Source organism: Canis lupus, chromosome 1 (assembly GCF_003254725.2).
Source record: "Canis lupus dingo isolate Sandy chromosome 1, ASM325472v2, whole genome shotgun sequence".
NCBI classification, from domain to species: Eukaryota; Metazoa; Chordata; class Mammalia; order Carnivora; family Canidae; genus Canis; species Canis lupus.
This window is the reverse complement of record NC_064243.1, coordinates 117,306,031-117,329,248: the sequence shown is the minus strand read 5'-3', so window position 1 is coordinate 117,329,248 and position 23,218 is coordinate 117,306,031. Positions and strand designations below refer to the sequence as shown.

General features: G+C 45.6%; 1 protein-coding gene and 1 long non-coding RNA gene across 4 annotated transcripts in view; one reads left to right on the top strand and one right to left on the bottom strand.

Annotated features, from left to right (window-relative positions):
- Nucleotides 1-23,218, bottom strand: part of LOC112643648 (uncharacterized) — a 47,892-nt gene that overhangs the window by 20,590 nt on the left and 4,084 nt on the right. The window contains exon 3 of one of the 2 annotated variants that reach the window (XR_003125852.3): nt 22,187-22,361. The exons of the other annotated variant lie outside the window; for it this stretch is intronic. This is a non-coding gene — a long non-coding RNA (uncharacterized LOC112643648). Of the gene's footprint in view, nt 1-22,186; nt 22,362-23,218 lie in introns of those variants that run through there. 2 annotated transcript variants of the gene reach the window in all.
- Nucleotides 6,832-9,729, top strand: FFAR2 (free fatty acid receptor 2). Of its 2 annotated transcripts, none has more exons than XM_025421750.3 (2): nt 6,832-6,985; nt 7,976-9,729. In XM_025421750.3, the coding sequence occupies exon 2, from the start codon at nt 7,983-7,985 to the stop codon at nt 8,973-8,975; it is 993 nt and encodes a 330-aa protein (XP_025277535.1). In that variant the 5' UTR covers nt 6,832-6,985; nt 7,976-7,982; the 3' UTR covers nt 8,976-9,729. The 2 variants fall into 2 exon arrangements, with proteins under 2 accessions (XP_025277535.1, XP_025277536.1); XM_025421751.3 differs by lacking the exon at nt 6,832-6,985 and adding an exon at nt 6,993-7,481.

The window sequence follows — 23,218 nt, the reverse complement described above, 5'->3', positions numbered from 1 at the left end:
TGTGCCAAACTCACAGAATGTTTTTTATTAGCTATATTCCCAATGCTGTACTTTTCATCCCTGTAACTTATTTACTTTATAACTGAATGCTCCTACCTCTTAATCCCCTTCACCTATTTTGCCCACCCCCACACATCCTCTCCCCTCTGGCAACCACCAGTTTGTTCTCTGTGTTTAGGAGTCTGTTTCACAGAATGTTTTCAGGATTATATGAGTTCATCTTTGTAAAGCTCTTAGCATAGTCCCTGATACATAGTGTCCTAGAATGAGCAGTAAATGTTGGCTGGTATACCCGTTTCCTATGTCCACTATAACAAATTGTCACTAACTTGTTGGCTTAACACAACACGAATCGAGTCTCTCACAGTTCTGGAGGCCAGAAGTCCTAAACCAGTATCATCAGTCTGGGGAAAACCCATTTTTGCCTCTTCCAGCTCCTGGTAGCTACTGGCATTCCTTGGCTTGTTGGCCACATCATTCCAGTCTCCACCTTGGTGATCAGATTGTCTTCCCCTCTTCTGTCTGCTGGACATCTCCTTCTGCCTCCTTCTGATAAGAATATCTGTGATCATCTTTAAGGCCCACACAGATTATCCAGGATAACCTCCCTGTTGTAAGATTCTCCATCATACCTGCAAAGTCCTTTTTGCCACATAAAGCAACATTCACAGGTTCTAGGGATTAGGATGTGGATATCTTTTGGGGGGATCATTATGCAGCCACCACAGCTGGTATTGTTGGCCAGAAGCAGAGTCTGATGAACGGCAAGCAGGTGGACAGAGTGAAGGGAGATCTCTGCAGAGGGAGGTTGGGGCATGGTTACCAGCGGTGGGCGGCAAAACCCATGATGCCCACCAAGGAGCCCAACAGGGACAGGCCTGAAGAACACTCCCAAGATGCTAGTCCTGATATGCCCCTCCTTGTTTCTCCTCTTCAGTGGTGCAACAGTACTGAGGATGGAGGTGGCAAGGCTGCAGAACTGGAGAACACCGCTGTCGACTGGAACCGTGGGCAAGGCTGGGCATGTGGCAACTAAAAGAGGACATGCAAGGGGTGGGCATCAACTGTCACCTCCACACCTTCACAAGCCACTGCAGGTGCTCAAAATGGTAACACATAGATGGAAGGAGGGTGAACTGTGCTGGCACAGGAGAAAAATAAAATCTCAAAGTCTACCCAGATGTATTGGTCTACAACCATCTCTCTCACTCCCTGTCTCTCTGGCATCCTGTACTCCTCCTGAATCCATGCCATCCTCAGCCCTCCCCTGGATGGCCCCAGTGCATTTCTATTCTCTCTCTGCTTCCAACTTCATCCTTCTGGAGACCTCTCCCTACACAGCACTGTCCGGTCCTCTCATATCATAAATCTCACCACATCACTCTCCTCTTATGGCCTGGAAGCGGCTTCCCACTGCTTATGGATGGAATCCCAAGTCCCTACTAAAAACCATCTGGTCTTCCACTGTCACAGCCCTGGCTTACCATGCTCCAGTCATGCCAGTCTCTTAGTCTGGACCCTTCCTCCGAGGGAACTTCATAGTAGCCAGCCCCACAATTCAGCTCAACCTCTCAGGTGTCAGCTAACAGTAATCACATTGATGGCTTCTCTGATTCCTCTGGCCAAAGAAGTCCCTGCCATGCTGTAACCACTCTCCACATTGCCCTGTTTTATTTCCTTCAATGTCTTTCTCTGCGTAACAACTCCCATGTGCATATTTGCTCACTCTCTTCCCTCTCTCTCCACTAACATGTAACCACCCTCCATGAGTGCGAGACCGTGTTTATCTTTGGGACCCTGATACCCTGGTGTTTGGCACATTCTAGGGAACAGACACATTGGTTGAATGAATGAATGAAACGACAGCTCTTTATTTACCATTAGTGCCACTACTGGTGAAATCCTGTATTTCCCATCATTTTTGAATACTTTATATCCACATCACCCTCATCTTTGCCAAGCAGAAACTAGGTCAGAAAGGTATATTAGCCTGATTTATCAATACCGGCGATGAGGAAAGATCCTGGCAGTTTCCCGCAAAAGTAGCAGGAGTGCCTTTATCTATGAAAGAGCTCTCAAGTGATTCCTGGCTGGTATTTCTTATGACAGTCCCAGAAGAAGATAAAATGAGACAGCTGGAAACAAGTATCTCCAAGCTTTTAAAAATCGATTTCTCTTCATTCCCAATCTTCCACTTATCTATCCACATGTCATCCAGGAAACAATTATCAAGTGTCTAATATGTGCCAGGCTCTCTGCCAGACCCTGGGGATACAATGGTGAGCAAAACAGCCATTTACCCTGCCTTTGTGGGGAGTCTGTAAGGGAGATGGACATTAAGCAAATCTTCATACAATAAATGGATTATAACACACTGAGATAGTGCTTTGAAGGAATCGTAGAAGACGCTATGAAAGTAACAAATAATTAGAAAACAAAATTAAAAAAAAAACCAAACCTGCAAGACCACCAAAAATACTTAGGAATCAATGTAAGAAAAGATGTGTAAAAGCTCTTTGCTTAACACTAAAAAGCGCTGTTGGGAGAAATTAAACACTTAAATAATAGAGCTATGTCAGATGGGAAGGCTCGATGTGATCCCAGTTTCAACAGTTCCAAATTATCTATGGATTCAACACAATCCCAGTCAAAATTCCAGCAGGCTTCTCTGCAAAAAAAAAAAAAAGGTTCTTTGGAAATGCAAATGACCTGGAAGAGCCAGAGCAATCTTAGAAAAGAACAACGCTACAGAACTTACACTTCCCAATTTCAAGACTTATTATAAAACTACAGTCATCGAGACTGTGTAGAATGGGGAAAGGAAAGACGTAAGGATCACCAGACCATAACAGAGACTTAAGAAACAGACTCACTTAGATACAATCAATTCATTTGCAGTTGAGGTACCAAGGTAACTCAACAGGGAAAAGAAAGTTTGGAACTGGGTAGGTAGGTAAACATTTCTTAGGACATAAAAATACAAAACATAAAGGCAAACTAAATGAGCTAGATTTTATCAAAATTCTAATATATTTTTTGGTCTTCAAGAGAAGAATTAAGAAAGTGGAAACATAAGTCATGTAGTGAGACTACATCTAACAGATGAGCAGTACCCAGAACATAATAATGAACTCTCAGATCTCAGTAATATGAAAATAATCTAATTTTTAAAAAATGGGCAGAAGACTTAAACAGACACTTTACAAAAGAAGACACAGATGGCCAATAAGTATTTGAAAATATGCTCAATCAACAGTCATCAGCTAAATGCTAATTAAAACCACAATGAGACACCATGCCACATAATTAGAATGCTTAAAACTTAAGACTAAAAAATACCAAGGGTTGGCAACGCCGTGGAGCAACTGAAATGCTCATACATTGCTGGTGGGAATAAAGATGGTACAGCCACCTTAGAAAACTGGCAGTTTCTTAAAAAGTTAAACAAAAAGTTGACCATACAGCCCAGCCAATATATTTCTAGGTATTTGCTCAAGAGAACTGAAAACCCATATCTGCACAGAGACCTAAACAACAAGGTACATACAGCAGCTTTGTTCATACTAGCCAAAAACTGAAAAACAAAAAACCCAAACATCTAGCAACAGGTGAATGGATAAATAAAATAAAAAATATCCATGAAACAGAATATTATTTAGCAACAATGCTCTGAGAACCTGCAATAAGAGATCTAATTGAACCTAGGACGTCAGGGAGGGCTTTCTTAAGGAAGAAGTAGATATCTGAAAGAAGGCTAGAGACTGACCAGGGAGGTAGAGTGGGTAATGAGAAATAAAGAGCACTGCAGGTAGAGGCTTGGTCAAGAGCCCCTGGCAAAGGAAAGGTGGCACATTCATGTAAGTGAGACATGGTCTTGCTTAAAGAGCAAGGAGAGAGAAGAGAGATAGAAGTTGAGGCTGGAAGTTGGCAAGAGTCATGCCAGGCAGGCCTTATAGGCCTTGTTAAGGATTTTGATGTTTATCTTCAAGGCAATAAGAAACCTCAGAAAGAGTTTTGTTTTGTTTTGTTTTTTAAGATTCATTCATTCATTCATTCATTCGAGATAGAGAGAGGCAGAGACACAGGCAGAGGGAGAAGTAGGCTCTATGCAGGGAGCCTGATGTAGGACTCCATCCCAGGACCCCAGGATCACACCCTGAGCCAAAGGCATATGCTCAACCACTGAGCCACCCAGGTGCCCCTCAGAAAGGGTATTAAATAAGAGGGTGATATGATATAACTGGCTTGACATTTTAGATCCCACTAACTACAGAATGGAGAATTGACTATTGGGGCGTGAGTGGCTGGGAAGGAGCCTGTCACAGCCTCTGCCAACCTCCAGGTAACAGACTGTGGCTTATATTGGGATGGGATGATGGAGAAGGGGAGAGATGGAAGCTTTCAATGGGCTCTGAGAAGCATGTGGGAATGTACTGAGGGGATAGAAAAGAAGACAGCTCCAATCTTGGACTGACTCCAAGATTATGGCTTGGGGGATGGAATGGGAAGAGCTCCTATGTCCCAATATGGAGAATTCTGGAAGAAAACCTAATCTGGTAGAGGTCTATAGTCAGTTTTGGACACACTAGATTTGAGGTGCATGGGAGCCATCTGAATGACAATATTTACCAGGAATTTGGACATGTAGATGTTAAAGCTCACAAGAGCCCAGGATAGAGATTCAAAATTGGGTTTTATGAGATGGTAATTGACAATGCAGAAATACATACAACAGATTAGAGAGAGCATAGGACCAGGATAAGAGAGAATCTGGAATCAAGTCTTAAGGCACTCGAACACTTAAAGGATGATTAGGGAAAGGTGGGCTAGTGAAGGAAACAAAGAGGCGACCAGGGAAAGGCTGGGAAACCAGAAGAGCATAATATATGAGAATTCATGGAAAGAGAATGTTTCAAGAGGCTATGGAAACTGTGTTGAAGGCTAATAAAAGGGGAATAAAATGTCTACTAAATTTAGTAGCATAGCAGTCACTGCTAATCTTAGGATAAGCTGGTCCTATGGGGAAAAAAAAGGGATATAACCCAGATTAGAGTGGATAGGAGATGGGAGTGGTGACTGAGGGATAAGGAAGTAGAGAAAGTGATTATACATAATTTTAAGATAATGGGCCCAACTTCCTATTCTAAAGCTGGGTTGTAATGATGATGAAAGAAAACAACTTGGAAGAGATTGTGAAAGACATTGCCTTTGTGTAAGCTCGGCCCTTGAATTCAGCTTGAGATGTTGCATTTCCTTTTCCTGTGACATAGGTGGATGTTGTGAGTCATGAGTTCAAAGTTTCCTTTATTATGTTACCTTCATAACTACCCCGAATGTGGAGGAGGGGGCTCAGTGGTGCCCCTTCAACTTAGGTGACACACCACAAAGACAGGAGGAAGGCACGGGGCACAGGAAGGACAAGCAGAGATAAGGCAGACTACTCCTACTCCTACTCCTACTCCTACTCCTACTCCTCCTACTCCTCAACACTTGCGTGCCAGAACTTTCTGCTTTGTCATTAAACCCAGATCCTCATGAACGTTATAGAAAATCATAAAAGCAAAATGACACAAATATATCTGGTAGCAAGCAACAGAGAATGGTCTCTTCCTTAGCTCCCCTGTTTATCTGGGAAGTGCATGTGTGTACTGGGAGAAGGAGACAAATGCCAAGATCGAACTCCTTGCTTCTAGTGGAGGGTAGAGCTGAAGAGAAAGAAAAGCTACTATTTAGGATCCCTGGACCCTGGAGTTCTAGACTACAAAACCAAACTGACTAATGAAATGCCTGCCTGAATGAACAAACAACACGGGATGAGTAGAAGTCCCGGGGGAAGAATTCTGGAAGCAGGGGTCAGGCCACTGATGGTAAACACAGACCCATTCCCTAGGTTGAGAGGAAACCGTGTTCCGACTCTGTTTCTTCAGATGTGTGTATTTGGACAGGAATTGAGGAGCTTCTAATCTGGAGCTCCACAGAGCAGGGGGGAAAATGAGGGAGGAACAAGGGTGGCTCAGAGGTGAGACCCAGCCCACAGGGAGAGGGGATCTATGGGGGAAAGACACAGGAGCCTGAGCACAACTCCCCTATAAAGAGCCACACAGGTACGCGGGGCCTCCTGAATCCCTGATAGTCCCCCAAGTCAGACGGCATGTAGGTGCCCTCAGCCTCTGGCTGTTTTACCAAGTGGCTGGCTCTCACCAAAGCTCCAGCAGACTTCCACTCATGGGCACCCACCAAGTGCTCACCGCTGGCCCAGATGCTCCATACAAGCTGTCTCATCCACACCTCACCCAAATCCTGGGATGTAAGTATTCCCATCCTCACTTAACCCAAAAAGGAAGCTAAAATTCAGAATATTCATCTGCCCCAAGGTTACAGTGAAGGGACCTGAGTCTGAGCCCACATCTGCATGACTCTAAATCCCATGCTATTTCCACCAGAACAAGACTCGGGCTGGGTGAAACCAAACTGTCCCAATCAAGAGGGCAAAAGAGACCTGTTGGGGGCAGAAGGCAGGAGACCCCATATAAAGAAAAAAATTGAAGAATCAAAGGAAACAGGAAACTTCTTTCCTGAAAATGAGAAGAATCACAAAAGAAATTGCCTAGAAAAGAGAAGATGAGATCATCTAACTTGAGAAATGGGAAAAATGCTTGGGAATGAAAAAATAATCCAGGACCTAGGGACGGAGAATCTGGTTTGGAAGTCGAGTGAGGATCTCTGGGGGGAGAAGGAAGATGCCGGCGGGCGCCCCATCATCCTTCAGGTTTGAGAGGAGACAGTGTTCAATTACTGACCTTCCTCTCTCTGGTCACATGACCTGTGCTAGTATAAAAGCTTTCTACCAGCAGGTTCCTTACAATTCTTTCCTGTGTGAAATGGGCAGTAGCAGTGGCTGAAGGCCCGTTCCTCTTCCCCAGAAGCTTTCCGACTTTCCTTCAGGACTAATCCCAAGAAGCCATCTCTCTGGACTGCAGACAAGGCAAGGCAGCTGGCTCTGTGCTTGTGCTCTGGGAAGTGATGCTGGGATCTGGACTGGAGGGGGAGGTGCCGGCGGGGCTGCCCGAAGTCTGTGAGAAACTGGATGTGAGGCTCATACCTGCAGCCAGTGTAGCTGGGATCCAGGAAAGAGATGGGGGACCTCAAGCCCGGAGAGAGGACGGAGGGGGTGGGCTGTGTTAGGGCAGCGGGGTCACAAGCCAAGTGGAAACTGAATGACCCCGTTTACAGTTCTTCTGTTTATACTCAAAACACCGGGCTCTGGAGCCAGTTGCTGCCTGTGGGTTTTCTTGAATTTGCTCTAAAGTCTTTTAGAGGACAAGCCCCAAAAGATAGCACAGGCTCACCCTTCCTCCCCAATGCCCCTCCCTACACTTCATTAGCTTCCTCTTTTCAGTAATAGTCCCAGAGTTGGGTATTGGTCAGGGGAGGAAAAGGTGGAGGAGAATCTGTGTTCTGCAAAAGGACAGGAGGACGAGGTAGGGAGATGGGTTGGGGGGCCAGGCCTCCGTTCCCTGGGCGTGTGGCGGGGTCCTGTGAGGAGCTGGCCCTGGGTCCCATGGCCTGGGCTTTCCCAGCCTCGAGCCCCTGAGCGCTCACAGCCCTCTCCTCGGGAGAGGCTCGCCCTTTCTCCCCACGGATCTCCGACCGGGTAAAGAACTCAAGGAAAGTTGGAAGCTGATAACGGCAACTTCCTGTATCTGTGGGGAGAGAAGGAGAAAGCCATGGGTTGGTCCCCCCCGGAGACACATGATGGCAAACGTAATAACTCCCGCTTACTATCCCGCCCCAGGCAAAGTCAATAATTGCTCTGGGCAGTTCTGGCAGGTGTGCGAGCAAGCGGCGGAGGCGGCACAGGGCTCTGGCCGGGGAGGGGACAGCAGCACGGGGGATGTCCACGTCCTGAAGCGGAGGGGGGTCCGCAGGCTGCCAGGGGCACCTCCTGACCCTGCCCTTTGTCAACCTCTTCCAGAGCCATCATGACAAACTGGCGCAGCCCCCTCATCCTCACGGCCTACATCATCATCTTCCTCACTGGCCTCCCCGCCAACCTCCTGGCCCTGCGGGCCTTCATAGGACGGGTCCGCCAGCCCCACCCGGCCCCCGTGCACATCCTGCTGCTCAGCCTGACGCTGGCGGACCTCCTGCTGCTGCTGCTGCTGCCCTTCAAGATGGTCGAGGCCGCGTACGACTTCCAATGGTACCTGCCCGAGTTACTCTGCGCCCTCACGGGGTTCGGCTTCTACAGCAGCATCTACTGCAGCACGTGGCTCCTGGCGGGCATCAGCATCGAGCGCTACCTGGGAGTGGCCTTCCCCGTGCAGTACAAGCTGTCCCGCAAGCCGGTGTACGGAGTGATTGCGGCCGTGATCGCCTGGGTCATGTCCTTCGGTCACTGCACCATCGTGATCATCGGCCAGTACTGGAACTCAACCCATAATGATGTCACAAGTGAGAATGGCATCACCTGCTATGAGAACTTCACCCAAGCTCAGCTGGATGTGGTGCTTCCTGTGAGGCTGGAGCTGTGCCTCTTCCTGTTCTTTGTCCCCATGGTGATCACCATCTTCTGCTACTGGCGCTTTGTGTGGATCATGCTCACCCAGCCCCACGTGGGGGCTCAGAGGCGGCGCAGAGCTGTAGGGCTGGCTGTCGTGACGCTCCTTAATTTCCTGGTGTGCTTCGGGCCTTACAATGTATCCCACTTGGTGGGCTTTTTCACGAAGAAGAGCCCCCTGTGGAGGGCTGAAGCCGTGGTATTCAGTTCCCTCAATGCCAGTCTGGACCCCCTGCTTTTCTATTTCTCTTCGGCAGCTGTGCGTAGAGCCTTTGGAAGGGGGCTGCAGATCCTGAGGCATCAGAGCGCCTCCCTGCTGGGGCGCAGAGGCAAAGAGACAACAGAGGGGACGAGCGGGGACAGGGGTGTGAGTCAAGCAGAGGGAGCTCCGAGTTCTGACTTTACCACAGAATAGGGGTGTCCAGGACCTTTGGAGGCACTCTGGGTGACACAGGCATTGAGCAGGCTGGGACAGGGGGAACGTGAGGTTCCTGTCCCAGAGTCAGAAATCCTCAGATGGATCCACTACGGGAGCTGTAGAAATCTCTCTCAGCAGCTTGGTATCCCTTCCTGACTGAAGTTTTCTTCCCAAAGGAGCACAGCTCCATGACAAAGGAAGAAATGGTTTGGCATAGAAGCACCCTCAGACCACGGTTTCAGGAGCAATGTAGCTAATACAAAATCAGTCCTTGTGACACAGTGGTAGCTGGGGACGATCAGGCTAAAGCCGAGTCCTAAAGCCATCTTGCTACAGGCTTTGAAACAACATCTAGACCCTGGGCCAGCTGTTGATACTGGAAAGAAGACCATGGGAAGAGATGGAAGGGAATACAAGGGAATACCAAATGAGGTCAAAGAAGACTCAGGAAGATTATGAGTCAAGGGAACTAAGAGGGAGGACCAGGGACTTTGAACTCTAACCATCTAGGTCTGCACTGTATCGCTCTGACCTGCTGCTTTGTAAGTATGCTCCAGTCATCTTCAAGTGTGTATTTTGTCTCCCCGTATTAAACCTGCCAGAGGTCTGGGTCTTGTCTCCTCCCTCCATGGCACCCCACACGGGCTAGGACACAGCCTGGTGCCTGTCAGTCAGAAGTCAACACTGACTATAGGACAAGAGCAGACAACCCGGTCTGGCAGATTGAAAATAAAAATGGTAAAACCCTGAAGCGAGTGTCCACAATTTTTGTGCTTTTCTACAAGCCCAGGGAGGGCAAACATGAAATGAAGAAGCCGACTCAGCAGCACAGAGGGAGGGTTATGCATGTGAAACCACAAAGTATTTTAAGGTCAGGATGTAATGAGTGGAGTTAGGGAGGGGGCTGGTGGGATCTTGTTTCCAGGGATGGACAGAGACGGGACTTAGAAAGAAGATGTGGGGTGAATCCTGACTTAACCGTATCAAGTGTATCTCAGGAGTCTCAAACACATGAAGCTCCCCCTTAGAAACCTGCAGAGCTTCCCTATTGTCAAAAGTTTTCGTCCCAGGAACTCCTATCCTATCATTCCATTGCCTACTTCGTATCCTGTCTCCCTGCCCAATCCTACCTTCCTAACTCATTTCTCCACAATAAGGACCCCTAGCTCTTGTTCTCTCTCTCTCTCTCTCTCTCTCTCTCTGTCTCGTCTCTCTCTCTCGTTAACTGACCCTAGCCCCAGACTAGTGGTCTGCTATTGAGGCAATACAGCAGAATTGCAAGGTACAAAAATAGATCACATGACCCCCTCAAATCTACTGACTCTCTGGGGGTGGGACAGCAGATGAGCTTTTAAAAGCTCCCTGGTGGGGCGCCTGGGTGGTTCAGTGGTTGAGCGTCTGCCTTTGGCTCAAGTGGTGATCCTGGGGTCTTTTGATCAAGTCCCACATCAGGCTCCCCACAGGGAGCCTGCTTCTCCCTCTGCCTGTGTCTCTGCCTCTCACTCTCTCTCTGTCTCTTATGAATAAATAATATAATATAATATAATATAATATAATATAATATAATAAATATAATATAATATAATATAATCTCCCTGGTGATTATGCAAGGCAGCTCAGGAAAGGAATTGCTGATCTAGCTCGGGGGCCCAATCTGTCCAAGGGAGCATTCTTCAGAGAGGCCCTTCCTGCTTCTAAGTCCCTCCTACTGCAACCCCACACACCCTCATCTTGATTACTTACTTTTTCCACTTTTATAAAATCACACTCAATATTCACTTTCTCCAGAAAGACTTTCCTAATTATTCCCACCCAACTGAGAGGTCATTTTCTCAGTTTCCCTTCCTCAAACACCACTGGACTGGTGTAAGAGTCCTGACTTCACTGTTAGTTCTGCTTACTAGCTGGATGGCCTTGAGCAAGTCCCCATCTCCAGCCTCCATTTCCAAACCATAATCATGAGGATGACATATACCTCCCACAGTTATTAAGTTCCAGTCAGACTGGATGTGTAAAATTGCTGAACATTTTTACAGTAACACTTAGCTCTAAGATATCGACCCAAGTGAAACACAGCTACACCCCAACCTAAAAGAAATATAGTATGTGGAAATTTAAAGTGATGAAAATCATATATTAGATAGCCAACTGTATAGGATGGTTTGACAGTAACATGTGAGAAAAGAATCTGGGATTTTCTGCTGACTGTACATCTGGGATGTATTGCACCTTCCAAAAAAGCTTATTTGATGTTGGGTGCCATTGAAAGAAATAGAGTCTAAGTAAGTTGAGGATAATCCCACGTCACTGAGGTCTTAATCAGTAGCATGTTCAGCATCTGAGTAACACATTTTTTTTAAAGATGTATTTATTTACTTTGAGAGAGAGAAAAAGTGCTTGCAGATGAATAGAAGGAGACAATTTTTTAAGCAGACTCTCTGCTGAACAAGGAGCCTGACTAGGGGCTTGATCCCACAACCCATGAGATCACAACCTGAGCTGACACCAAGAGTCAGGCACTCAACTAACTAAGCCACTCAGACCCCCATTGGCAGTACACCTTTATTTTTTTTTATTTTTATTTATTTATGATAGTCACAGAGAGAGAGAGAGAGGCAGAGACATAGGCAGAGGGAGAAGCAGGCTCCATGCACCGGGAGCCCGACGTGGGATTCGATCCCGGATCTCCAGGATCGCGTCCTGGGCCAAAGGCAGGCGCCAAACCGCTGCGCCACCCAGGGATCCCCGGCAGTACACCTTTAAAAAGACATTAACTGGGCAGCCCGGGTGGCTCAGCAGTTTAGCGCCTGCCTTTGGCCCAGGGCATGATCCTGGAGACCGGGGATCGAGTCCCACGTCAGGCTCCCAGCATGGAGGCTGCTTCTCCCTCTGCCTGTGTCTCTGACTCTCTCTCTCTCTCTCAAGAATAAATAAACAAAACCTTTAAATTAAAAAAAAAGATATTAACTCAGGGATCTCTGGGTGGCTCAGCAGTTTAACACCTGCCTTCGGCCCAGGGTGTGATCCTGGAGTCCCAGGATTGAGGTCCGCCTGGAGCTCCCTGCATGAAGCTTGCTTTTCCCTCTACCTGTGTCTCTGCCTCTCTCTCTCTCTGTGTCTCTCATGAATAAATAAATAAAATCTTTAAAAAAAAATACATTAACTCAGAGGTGACTGGCCAGTTCAGTTGGTAGAACATGCGATTCTTGATCTTGGAGTTTTAAGTTTGGAGCCCCACATTGGGTGTAGACATAACTTACAAATATAATCTTTTTTTGAAAAAAGATTTTTTTAAAGATTTATTTATTTATTCATGAAAGACATAGAGAGAGAGAGAGAGAGAGGGAGAGAGAGAGAGAGAGAGAGAGAGGCAGAGACACAGGAGGAGGAAGAAGCAGGCTCCAAGCCGGAAGCCCAATGCAGGACTTGATCCCGGTACTCCAGGATCACACTCTGAGCCAAAGGCAGATGTGCTTAACCGCTGAGCCACTCAGGCATTCCACAAATAAAATCTTTAAAAAAAAAACAAAACAAAAAAAACAAACCATTAACTCAAGGAATCAAGTCCAGAAGAATTACCCAAATGTTTGGAGATTGAAAACCATATAATGATGATGATGATTGGTGACAGTGATATGTAATAAAAGCCAGACACTGTTCCAGAGAAATAGCCTGAGATGATTAAGGGAGCTTTCCAAGGTCAACAAGTGAGAGGAAGTATGAATCCAAGTCTGCCTTTCTCCCAAGTATATGCTTTTTTCATTGATTCATGAGAAGCAAGTAAGAGAATGTTGGATATGTGGCTGAACCAAGATGAGGTCCATCACACGGAAGGTGCATTCCATGTAGCTCCAAAAGGGAAAAGAAAGGACCATGGGCAGAAGCAAGGGAGCTGCATCTCCAACAGTCAGGGCTGTTTAAATGGAACTGAGATATCTCACTAAGGTAGTCACTCCCCAGTTCCAGGAATTGAAGTGGAAGGTAGAAAACACCTAGCCTGGGACATTGAGGAAACTCACATATCTGATAAGAACCCCTTCCAACTCAGAAATTCCCAGAGTTTCAGGAACAGGGCTGCTCTTATTAATCACAACCGTGAAAGAAAATCTCCCCACCTAGTCTGAGCTTTTCAGGGTGAAGCTTTTGCCACTTACTAACAAGCACCTGATCTGTATCAAGTCACTTGATATATAGCCCATTTCTTCCCTGGGAAATTAATAATTCTGACCCCGGGGTCCTGGGATTGAGCCCTGCATCCCTGCATCCCTGCATCAGGACTTCCTGCTCAGCAGGAAGCCTGCTTCTCCCTCTCCCTCTGCCTGCCACTCCCTCTGCTTGTGATCTCTCTCTCTCTCTCTCTTTCTCTTTCTGTCAAATAAATAAATAAAATCTTTAAAAAAAAAAAGACCTTAAAAAAATAAGAGACAAGGTATCTGCCCTTCTGGGGCATCTGTTCCAGTAGGAAAAAATTATTAATAAATAAGTAATCAAGTAAGGTAATTTCAGAATGTGACAAATGGTTTTACAAGTAGACTAAAATAGCGACATGGGAGAAAGTATAATTAGAGGTTAAGGGATTTTAGAAGATTCTCCTGAGTCAGGGATGTTCAGTGGAGACCTGAATGATGAGAAAGAGTTGCCAAAGGCCCATGGGAAGAGCATTCTAGAAACAGGAACTGCTGATGCAAAGACAGGGAGGAGGGAGAAAACTTTAGTTTCCCAAAGGCTGAGATAAGGCCAGTGTGGAGCTAGAGCAGTGGTCTGCAAATGTGGGCATGTACTGGAATCATGTGGAGAGTTTGCTGAAGCACAGATTACTATCTTCCCTCCCCACAGTTTCAGAATGAGTAGGTCTGGGATGGGGCCCAAGAGTCTGCAGTCCCAACAATCCTAAGTGATACTGATGCTGGTAGTCATGACTACACTTTAAGAACCACTGGGCTAGGATACAGTGACCTGAGGGAGAGCCAGAGAAGGTGAGGTCAAAGAGGTCAGGAGGAACTAGACCATGCAAACCTTTAGGCCATAACTAGAAGTCTGAATTTATTCTAAGAGCTTTGTAAGCCATTCAAGGTTTTTTTTTTAATTTTTATTTATTTATGATAAGCACACAGTGAGACAGAGAGGCAGAGACATAGGCAGAGGGAGAAGCAGGCTCCATGCACCGGGAGCCCGACGTGGGATTCGATCCCGTGTCTCCAGGATCGCGCCCTGGGCCAAAGGCAGGCGCTAAACCGCTGCGCCACCCAGGGATCCCCCATTCAAGGGTTTTAAGTAAGAGAGCGGAATGGTCTGATTTCCATTTTAAGTCAATCACTCCAGTATCTGTCCCCACCGCCAAAGGGAGATGGTTGTTAGGATCAAGGAGATAATGTGCATGACAAGAGCTAAGAGCCATAACATACCACTGCAAGCATGCAGGGTTTTCACCAGACTGGTAGCTCCCTGAATGTGACGGCTGTTTCTTTTCTCATTAGAATTGGCTATCCTAGGGCCAACTACCCAGGAGGAGGCCCTTGTAAGTCATCATGCGTCCACTTGATAAACAGATGACCCTATAATGTGGTAGAAAGTGTCTAACAACTAGTTTTTGGGATTGGTTGGGGGGTGGAGTGAGTAACAGCAGGGTAGGGGGTAATGAAGCCCTGATTTGTAGAACTTGCCAATTTCTGCAGTATACACCCCCCCGCCTCCCCCCCGCCCCCCAGGCCAACTTCTACCAATATGAAGACACTGAACGTGGGCCTGGCAAGAGATGTTAATGATCAGTTCTTGCAAGCCAGCTCAAGCACATCACTGGATGCACCTCCCAGCACATTTGCTCAACTGGCAGACAGGTCGCATCCTATTTGAGAAAACTTTATCTCTCCCTGGCTACATATAGTACAAGGCTCTGGCACAGGGCTTTTGACATAATAAACACTGGCTAAAGGTGGCTCGCTGGGCCTGATCCAAGAGGATCCGGGTAGCTGGTTAGATTGTGAGACTTCTCTGAATCCCCTGTAGAATGACAGATGGGTAAACAGAAATATTAGTACGTGGTTAATGAATAACACAGACAGCAGCCTAGAGCCATACCAGGAAACAGGAGTGGAGGGAGCCAACTTGACCTGACTTGGGGGCCTGACCAACAGGAAAGGGGAACCTGCATTGACTATTTCACTTCCTCTTTCTGGAAAAGATGCTGTTTGTGCCCCCTTCCTCAGAAATCCTCATCTGACCACACAGACAGAGCTGTCCTCTTGTGTGGTGGTCACTGTGGTCCAAGAAGGCAGGGGTGGGTGGCCTAGGGAGAGAGCCCAAAGGAGAACACGCAGCCGAGATTCCAAACACTCCATTGGACTTCTCTGTCCCTTAGCTCCAGGTTTCTGTCAGTTCTCTTTTTTTTTTTTTTTTTTTTTTTTTTCAGCTTTCTCTACCTTCTGTGGTTAAATACTTTGGCCCCATTTTTTTTTCTTTTCATTTTTTTTTTCTCTAGTCACAGGAAATGAAGACATCTCTCATCTACAAATTGCACATCCACCCAGGAAATTGGGCTAAAGATCTCTAAGTCCTCAATAGTGGTAGTCCAGTAACCCACTTGGCAAAGTTTTCAGTGTCTGGGAAGGTCCAGTGCGGGGGGAGAGGGGTGAGCATGGCTGGCTGTCCACCAGCAGCTTACCCAAGGAGGGGCTGTCCACAGCTCCAGTAAAATCTCAGGCTCCCTCTCCCCAGATCCCGAACTATGATCAGCCTCAAGGAGACAGTGTTAGGAAAGTAAATACACTGCTCTCAAATCTAGATGTTTTAAATAAAAAGTCAATACACATGTGCTGTAGTCTACTATGTGTTGGGCCCAGCTCCGGGTGCTAAAAACACAGCAGTGGACAAGGACCAGATCCTTGCTCTCGTGCAGCTCACATTCCAGTGGGGATGTGGATAGGAAGACCAATACGTGGACACTTTGAGGCAGTGCTGAGAGCAGTGAAGACACTAAGACAGAGCCAGGGGTAGATAATGACCTTGAAAAGGGAAATAGGTGGCTACTTTTGAATGAGTAGCTTGGAAAGGCCTCTGGAAAATGACATTAGAGTTGCAACCAGAATGTCAAGAAGGAATCATGCATGCCAAGAATTGGCAGGAGAGGGGGGGTGGGGACAGGGAATGCTCTAAGCAAAGAGTTCAAGGCAGTGCAAGGATTGAATAAGCCGAACCTTCATAAAGAACAGAAAAGCCAAGGTGACTGGGGCTTAGTGATGATGGCTGGAAGAGCGAGCCAGGGTCAGATCACAGGGGTTCTCGAAGGCTTATGATAACAAGCACAATAGATGTCTTCTCCCTACGTAACAACAAGAAAAGCTGAGGCCCGGAGATGTAAAGCGTCATGTGCCAACTCTCATCAAGATGGCTTCCTGACCCCAGCTCTGGGACCCCTGATTCCATCTCAAAATGAGATACACATACTCCCTTTCACTGTCTCAATCCATTACTTCACTGCAGAAGAGGAAGGTGGGCAGAAAACAGGATTTGTGCCATGGGCAATTTGGGGGGTATAGCAAGTTGGAGAGGGAGGGAGAGAATGACTGATGAGGTTCTAAGGAAAGAAAGGAACCAGAGGTGGACAGATGCCTGAGCGTGAGAGCAGCGACCAGCAGGGAAAGCTAGCTTCTGTGGGGGAGCCAAGGCCAAGGAGAGGTGGGAAGCCTGGACTCTGAGGAAGAGGTGGACATAATCAAAAGACATGCCATGCTGTCCCCATGTCCACTGGCCTGGAGCAGAAATGGTGGCGTGAGGATAGAATCATGACACTTTGAGGAATCGTAGAAAGCCTCCAATCCAATGATTCTCAACCCAGCCTGTACTCTGGAGCCACCTGAGGAGCTTCTAAAAATGCCAGTGCGTTTAGGTATTTTATTTTGTTAAAGCTCCCTGAGTGCTTGGAAGCCCAGAGGGTTGAGAACCACTGTATCTAGTCCTGATTCTCTGCTGCACGGGGCAGAGGGGTTTCCAGGAAGGCAGCAGGGCACGGTGACTGGGTCTAAACTCAGGCTTACGTTGTGTATCCCGATTTCTCTGGGGTTTTGTTTTCTTTTTTTTTTTTTTTGGGGGGGGGGGTTTGTTTTCTAATTGAAAAAAAAAATGGCGGGATCCCTGGGTGGCGCAGCAGTTTAGCGCCTGTCTTTGGCCCAGGGCGCGATCCTGGAGACCTGGGATCGAATCCCACATCGGGCTCCCGGTGCATGGAGCCTGCTCCTCCCTCTGCCTGTGTCTCTGCCTCTCTCTCTCTCTCTCTCTCTCTCTCTCTCTGTGTGTGACTATCATAAATAAATAAATTAAAAAAAAAAAAAAGAAAAAAAAATGGGGCTAATGCACTTAAATCATCACACTACTGTGAGGACTGAACGAGTTGAATGTTGACATAGAAAACACTTCGAACAGTGTCTGGCACCCCATAGATGTTCACACACGTCTATACAAGGCAATCTTTTTAAAAGGTAATGCCAAGCTTCTACCTCCAAATGCTTCTCATGGCCCTTAGAATAAATTTCAAACCCTCCCACAGCCGGGAAGGCCCTGCAGGATTTCATACTCTTCCGTCTGCCCAGGCTCTTCTCCCTCTCCCATACCCCCTCCCTCCCACTTCATGTTTCTGGCCTCAGATCCTTTGCATGACTATTCCCTTTTCCTGGGGTCCCCCTTCCCCCAGTTCTCAGTGACAGGTTCCTCTCTTTCAGGCTGTCTGTGACTTAAATTTCATTTGCTCACTGGACTTCTTCCTCAACTTACTCCAAAAGTGCCTCCCTCTGATACACTCGCTCACATCACTGACTTTACTGCATTTACCACAACCTGAGATCATCTCTTTTTGTCTTCTTTGTTATTTTCATGAAAGATACACATGCACCCTCATGCCCCACCCAGGACATTAACCCCTTCTTACTCCTTCCTGGAGGTGATGGCTTTCACCTCTTTTCAACTAATTACATATCTTTCGTGTCTCTAAGAAATTTGCTTACTTTACTCTACTTCTTCATTTTTTCATATCAGGTTTTATCTGTTAACTTCCCCTGATGGCAGATAAGGATTTAGCTCTCCTAAATACATGAATACACTCACACCTTCCCACTTGGCATCCCAATTACATCATAGCTGTGTTAGAATGGTGGCTCCTAGGTGGCTCAGTCCGTTAAGTGTCCAACTCTTGATTTGGGCTCAGGTCATGAACTCATGAGTCATGAGTCATGAGATCAAGCCCTGTATCCAGCTCCGGGCTCAGCATGGAGTCTGCTTGTCCCTCTCCCTCTGCTCCTCCCCCTGAGCTCATGCTCCTTCACTTTACTCTCTAATTAATTATTAATTATTAAATATTTTAAAATAAACAACAAAATAACCACGTCAGAACAGTACTCAATGCTTACATTATAGTGACTATGTAAATAGTGGAGCTCTATAGTACACTACGATTACTCTCCTACTCCACACAACTTTTTCCCAACCCCTAGAATTAATAATTGCCTTATTTTTCATTTGCTCACTTTTCTACATACAGATCACTAATTCTACCCAAACTCTTTGCCAATATCTTCAGCAGCATTAACCAGATATGAATTTTATTTTCCTGAGGAAATCTCTTCCAGAACTTTCTGACCTGCTCCCCTCTGGACTGGTGGCAGTTTATGCCAGGTATACAGCTAGTCCCTGGATGCCCTTGAGAGGCTTTCTGCTTCTCTACTCTTCTCGCTCTCCCTTGGTTTATGCCCTCTAACAGCTTCTTTAGAAAGTATTGCACATCAGAAACTATTCTACTTTCATGCTTAATCGGTAAGGACTATCTGTGGAATTCTAGATCGGAAATAACTTGTTCAGCATTTTCAAGGCATCATGATACTGCCTTCTAGCTTCTTGTCCTGTGGGAAAGTTCCAAGACACTCTGATTCCTTGTCTGCAGCCTTTTCATCACTGGAAGCCTATAGGGGCCTTCTATCTCTCATAAGTATTTTAAAATTTCATCCTTTCTGTGCTAGACACTCAATGGACTCCTTCCATTTGCAAAATAATATCTTTCCATTTGGGGAATTTCTCTTAAAACATTTAGTGATTATTTCCTCGCTTTTACTTTCTCTTTTCTCTTTCTGAACACCCATTACTGGGCCTCATAGGCTGGCCTGCTAATTTTCCCTTCTCTCCTATTTTTCAGATCGCCACTTCTTTTAGAGAGAAAGAGTGTGAGGTGGGTGGGCAGAGGAAGAGAGCACCTCTCGCAAGCAGACTCCCTGCTGAGTGTGGAGCCTGCCATGGGACTCGATCTCATGACCCTGAGATCATGACCTGAGCTGAAATCAAGAGTTGGATACTTAACCAACTGAAATACTCAGGCACTCTGATCTCTCCACTTTCAGTGAGTCCCTCTATGTAATTTTCCCTTTTTGCTATCCTTTTTCCATTTCCAAGCATTCTCTTTTATTCTTTATCTTGTTTCATGGTTGTAACATCCACTCTGATCTTTCTGAGGAATTTTCATCTCCCTGCTCCAAGCTGCTTTTTTGGCATAGGTTTCTATTTATGTTAGAAGTTGTCGTCAGATATCTGGCAATTCTTGCGTATCTATTCATCTTAAAGGGAAAGAAAGGAACTAACTTTTTTGAGGTATATAAAAAGCTTAAAAAAGTAATATGACATGTTTCCATGGTCTGCTTTAAAAGCAGAAAGAAAGAAAGAGAATGGAAGGAGCCGATATGGTAAAATCTCAATAACTACTGAATCTGAGTGATGGATAAATTAGGTTCTATTGTACCATTCCTCCTACTTTTGATCATGTTTGAAAATAAATAATAATGTGGTTGTTGACAGGATTCAGTTCCTTGAAGGCTATTAAACTTAGGAGTAGTTCCTCACTGGCTGTGGGCTGGAGGCTTCCCTTAGTTCCTTACCATGTGGGCCTCTCCAGAGCAGCTGGCTTCCACCATAGCAAATAAACAAGAAAGAAAGAGAAGACAAGACAAAAAGCCACCTTCTTATAAGCCTAATCATCAACATGATCTTCCACCATTTTTGCTCAAGCCCATTCTCAAAGGGAGAGAGAATTACACAAGACTGTAAATACTACAAGATGAGATCACTAGGGCCATCCTGGAGGCTGCCTCGCATTGGTACTAAATAAGGAATGGAAGATAATGAACACATGAATTAGGCATCACTGCAAGGTGATTTTGCTGAGACATCTTGTTGGGGAACCTCCAACATTAACACTTAGGGTTTTTCTTCTTGGGCTGATCAAACTTCCCAGAAAAACAGGGGATCCCTGGGTGGCGCAGCGGTTTGGCGCCTGCCTTTGGCCCAGGGCACGATCCTGGAGACCCGGGATCGAATCCCACGTTGGGCTCCCGGTGCATGGAGCCTGCTTCTCCCTCTGCCTGTGTCTCTGCCTCTCTCTCTCTCTCTGTGTGTGACTATCATAAATAAATAAAAATTTAAAAACAAACAAACAAACTTCCCAGAAAAACAAACAAGCAAACAAACAAACAAACAAAGTCTTCTAATCTCCTGTCTGGAAGATGAAAGTTGGACTGTCAGTCAGTTAGGAGCCAAATGGAGAAGAGGGCTAGGGGGTGTCAACATCCAGCATTCCTTTAATCTCCGTTTTGCACATTGATCCCTCTTCCAAGTATGTCTGGTATCCCATGTTTCAAAGACCCTCTGTGTTATCCTTTCCAGAGAATAAGATGTAGGTCTTTTCCTGAGTGAGGGACCATTGGCTCGTATCAGAGATCTGAGGATTTTTTAAAATAAATTTTCAACCAATCTTCCTTATGTTAGTTTGTCTTTAGTTGTTTTCAGAGGTAACTGTTGCCATTCATTCATGAGCATTATGCGGACTGCAGCGTAGAAATTTGGTTGAGTCCTGGCTTTCCCCACAATTGGCTTGGGATTCTACTTCCATGGGCCTACCAAGTCAGATTCCAGTTAACCACTCATTCATCTGCTTTCCAGCTTCCAAAATTTTGTTGTCATTGCAACCTGTATTGCTCTCCCTGTCCTTGTGGCTTTAGAGATATTCCTGAAATATCTCCTTACTGTCACTGTAGTGTGATTTCAGGAGGGAGCTAAATCATCAATCTACCATCATTGGCCTCAAGTGTTTCTTCTTTATTATATGTGGTCTGTCTTCCCTCTTGAATGTAAGTTTCAGGATACCTTGTCTATCTCATTCACCTCTACATCCCCAGAACCATTCCTGACACAGGTTGGTGTTTAACAAACAAATGAATCAATTTGCCAAAGAGGGAACCCTGCTCTCTATCAAAAAGTTGGTAGTAGACCCATGGGTCCTGCCTTTCTATCCAGTGCCTTTCCTGCCACAGCATGTGTGGGATGTAGGTAATTTTGCTATCTAATGATACCTAACAGGTTACAAAGTGCTTTACAAGTTACAAAATGGTTTCAGAATGTTATCTCACTTGATCCTGACAATAGCCCAGGGCTAAATAGGAAAAGGATTATTACTGGCTCTAATATAATTATAATCCTTGCCAAGAACTATCCTATGTCAAAGAAATCACCAACCTTGTTCCTCATCTTTCACCTCCAGCCTGTTGCCATTTGTCTGGCCCCTCCCATAACTTCCTCTGCAAATGGAACTTTCAAGGTCTGTCATCTCTCAAGGAAATGGTCCTCAAGGACTAGAATCAGTTCTCTCATAAATAAGGAAACAGGTATCCACATGGGTAAATGATCCAAGGGCCTTCAGGCAAAAAGGCTATCTGAGTGCTATGACATGGCTGGAGAAGGAAAAAAAAAAAAAAGTGGGACTCTCCATTTTAGTAGAGCATAGAGAAGAGGTTGGTACTTGGGAGGGTGCTTAGATCCTAGAAGGAGAGGGAATAAGTCCCAGAATTAATGAACAGTATATATATGGTGGGGAGAGAAGGGATTGAAATAACTATCTACCATAACTAGAAGACTCTCTTTTAAAAAAGGTAACAAGAAACTATAATATAATCATAAAGCCAGTTAAAAAATACTCTAGACAGCAGGTCCTGTAAAACAATGAAATTAAGATCTTGAAATCTAGGACGAACTTGGACTCTGCAGAATCTGGACTCTGCCTGAGGACCTCCAGGGAAAAGTGAAAACAGGGTTTAGGGCCCCTTGAGGGAAATTAGATGCAACCTCAGGAGACACACTAAGTCCCAAGGGTCACAGAGGTAAAAGGTTACAAAGAACCCCACACTTTCCCTGCTAGCCTCTCTTGGAATCTGCCTGCCACCTCCTGGGTAGATAAGGTTATTACCTGCCTCCAGAGCCTGGAAGGCCCAGGCAACCACAAAAGGCATGGTCTCTGTTGTTGATAATGCAGCCAGGAATCTCTCAGAAGCAGAAACTTAGTGCTGAGGAGTTGGAAGCCTGTAACAAATCAAGTCTTGGTGTGGAAAGAGGTTCAAGACATCTTATTAAGCTACAAGAGCAGTTGCAGAGGGTATAAAGAAAACAGTATTATCTATAACCTTAAAACAAATGCACAGGTATACCTCAGAGATGTTTTGGCCTTGGTTTTGGACCTCCTCCATAAAGGAAGTCAAATGATTTTTCAGGCTTCCCAGTGCAGATAAAAGGAATATTATAGCTTATTAAGTGTGCAATAGTATTAGGTCTAAAAAAAAAAGAAAAACCAGCAACGTATATATCTTCATTTAAAAATCCTATATTGCTAACAAAAGCTAACTATCATCTGAGCTTCTGGTGAGTCATAATCACTGATCACGGATCACTATAACAAATATAATAATAAAAAAAAGTTAGAAATATTGCAAGAATGACCAAAATGTGACACAGAGACACGAAGTGAACAAATGTTGTTGGAAACACAGCGCCGACAGATTTGCTCGATATAGGGTTGCCATAAACCTTCAACATGTAAAAATAAACGCAGTTATCTTCACGGTGCAATAAAACAAAGCACAAATGAAGTATATGCGTGCATAGAGTAATAGCAGCTATGTGTTTAGAGACCTTCGTCCATGTGGACCATGCTAATCCTTCTGCACACACCATTCAGCTACTCTTTGCCCAAGCACAACACCAGTACTGCCATGATTTTTCCGCTTACATAAAGGGAAATTGAGACTTAAGACTGAACATTAAATCTGCCCAATATCTCACAGCAACTAAGTGGCAGGGGCAGGTCAGCATCCTGGCCTGGGTGACTCAGGAATCTGAACTCTCAGCCATTATCTTACACTGCCTCCTCAAGCAAAACATGA

Bases quoted from the DNA above. Each gene is read 5' to 3' on its own strand.
- FFAR2 (XM_025421750.3), top strand. From the start codon at position 7,983: ATGACAAACTGGCGCAGCCCCCTCATCCTCACGGCCTACATCATCATC.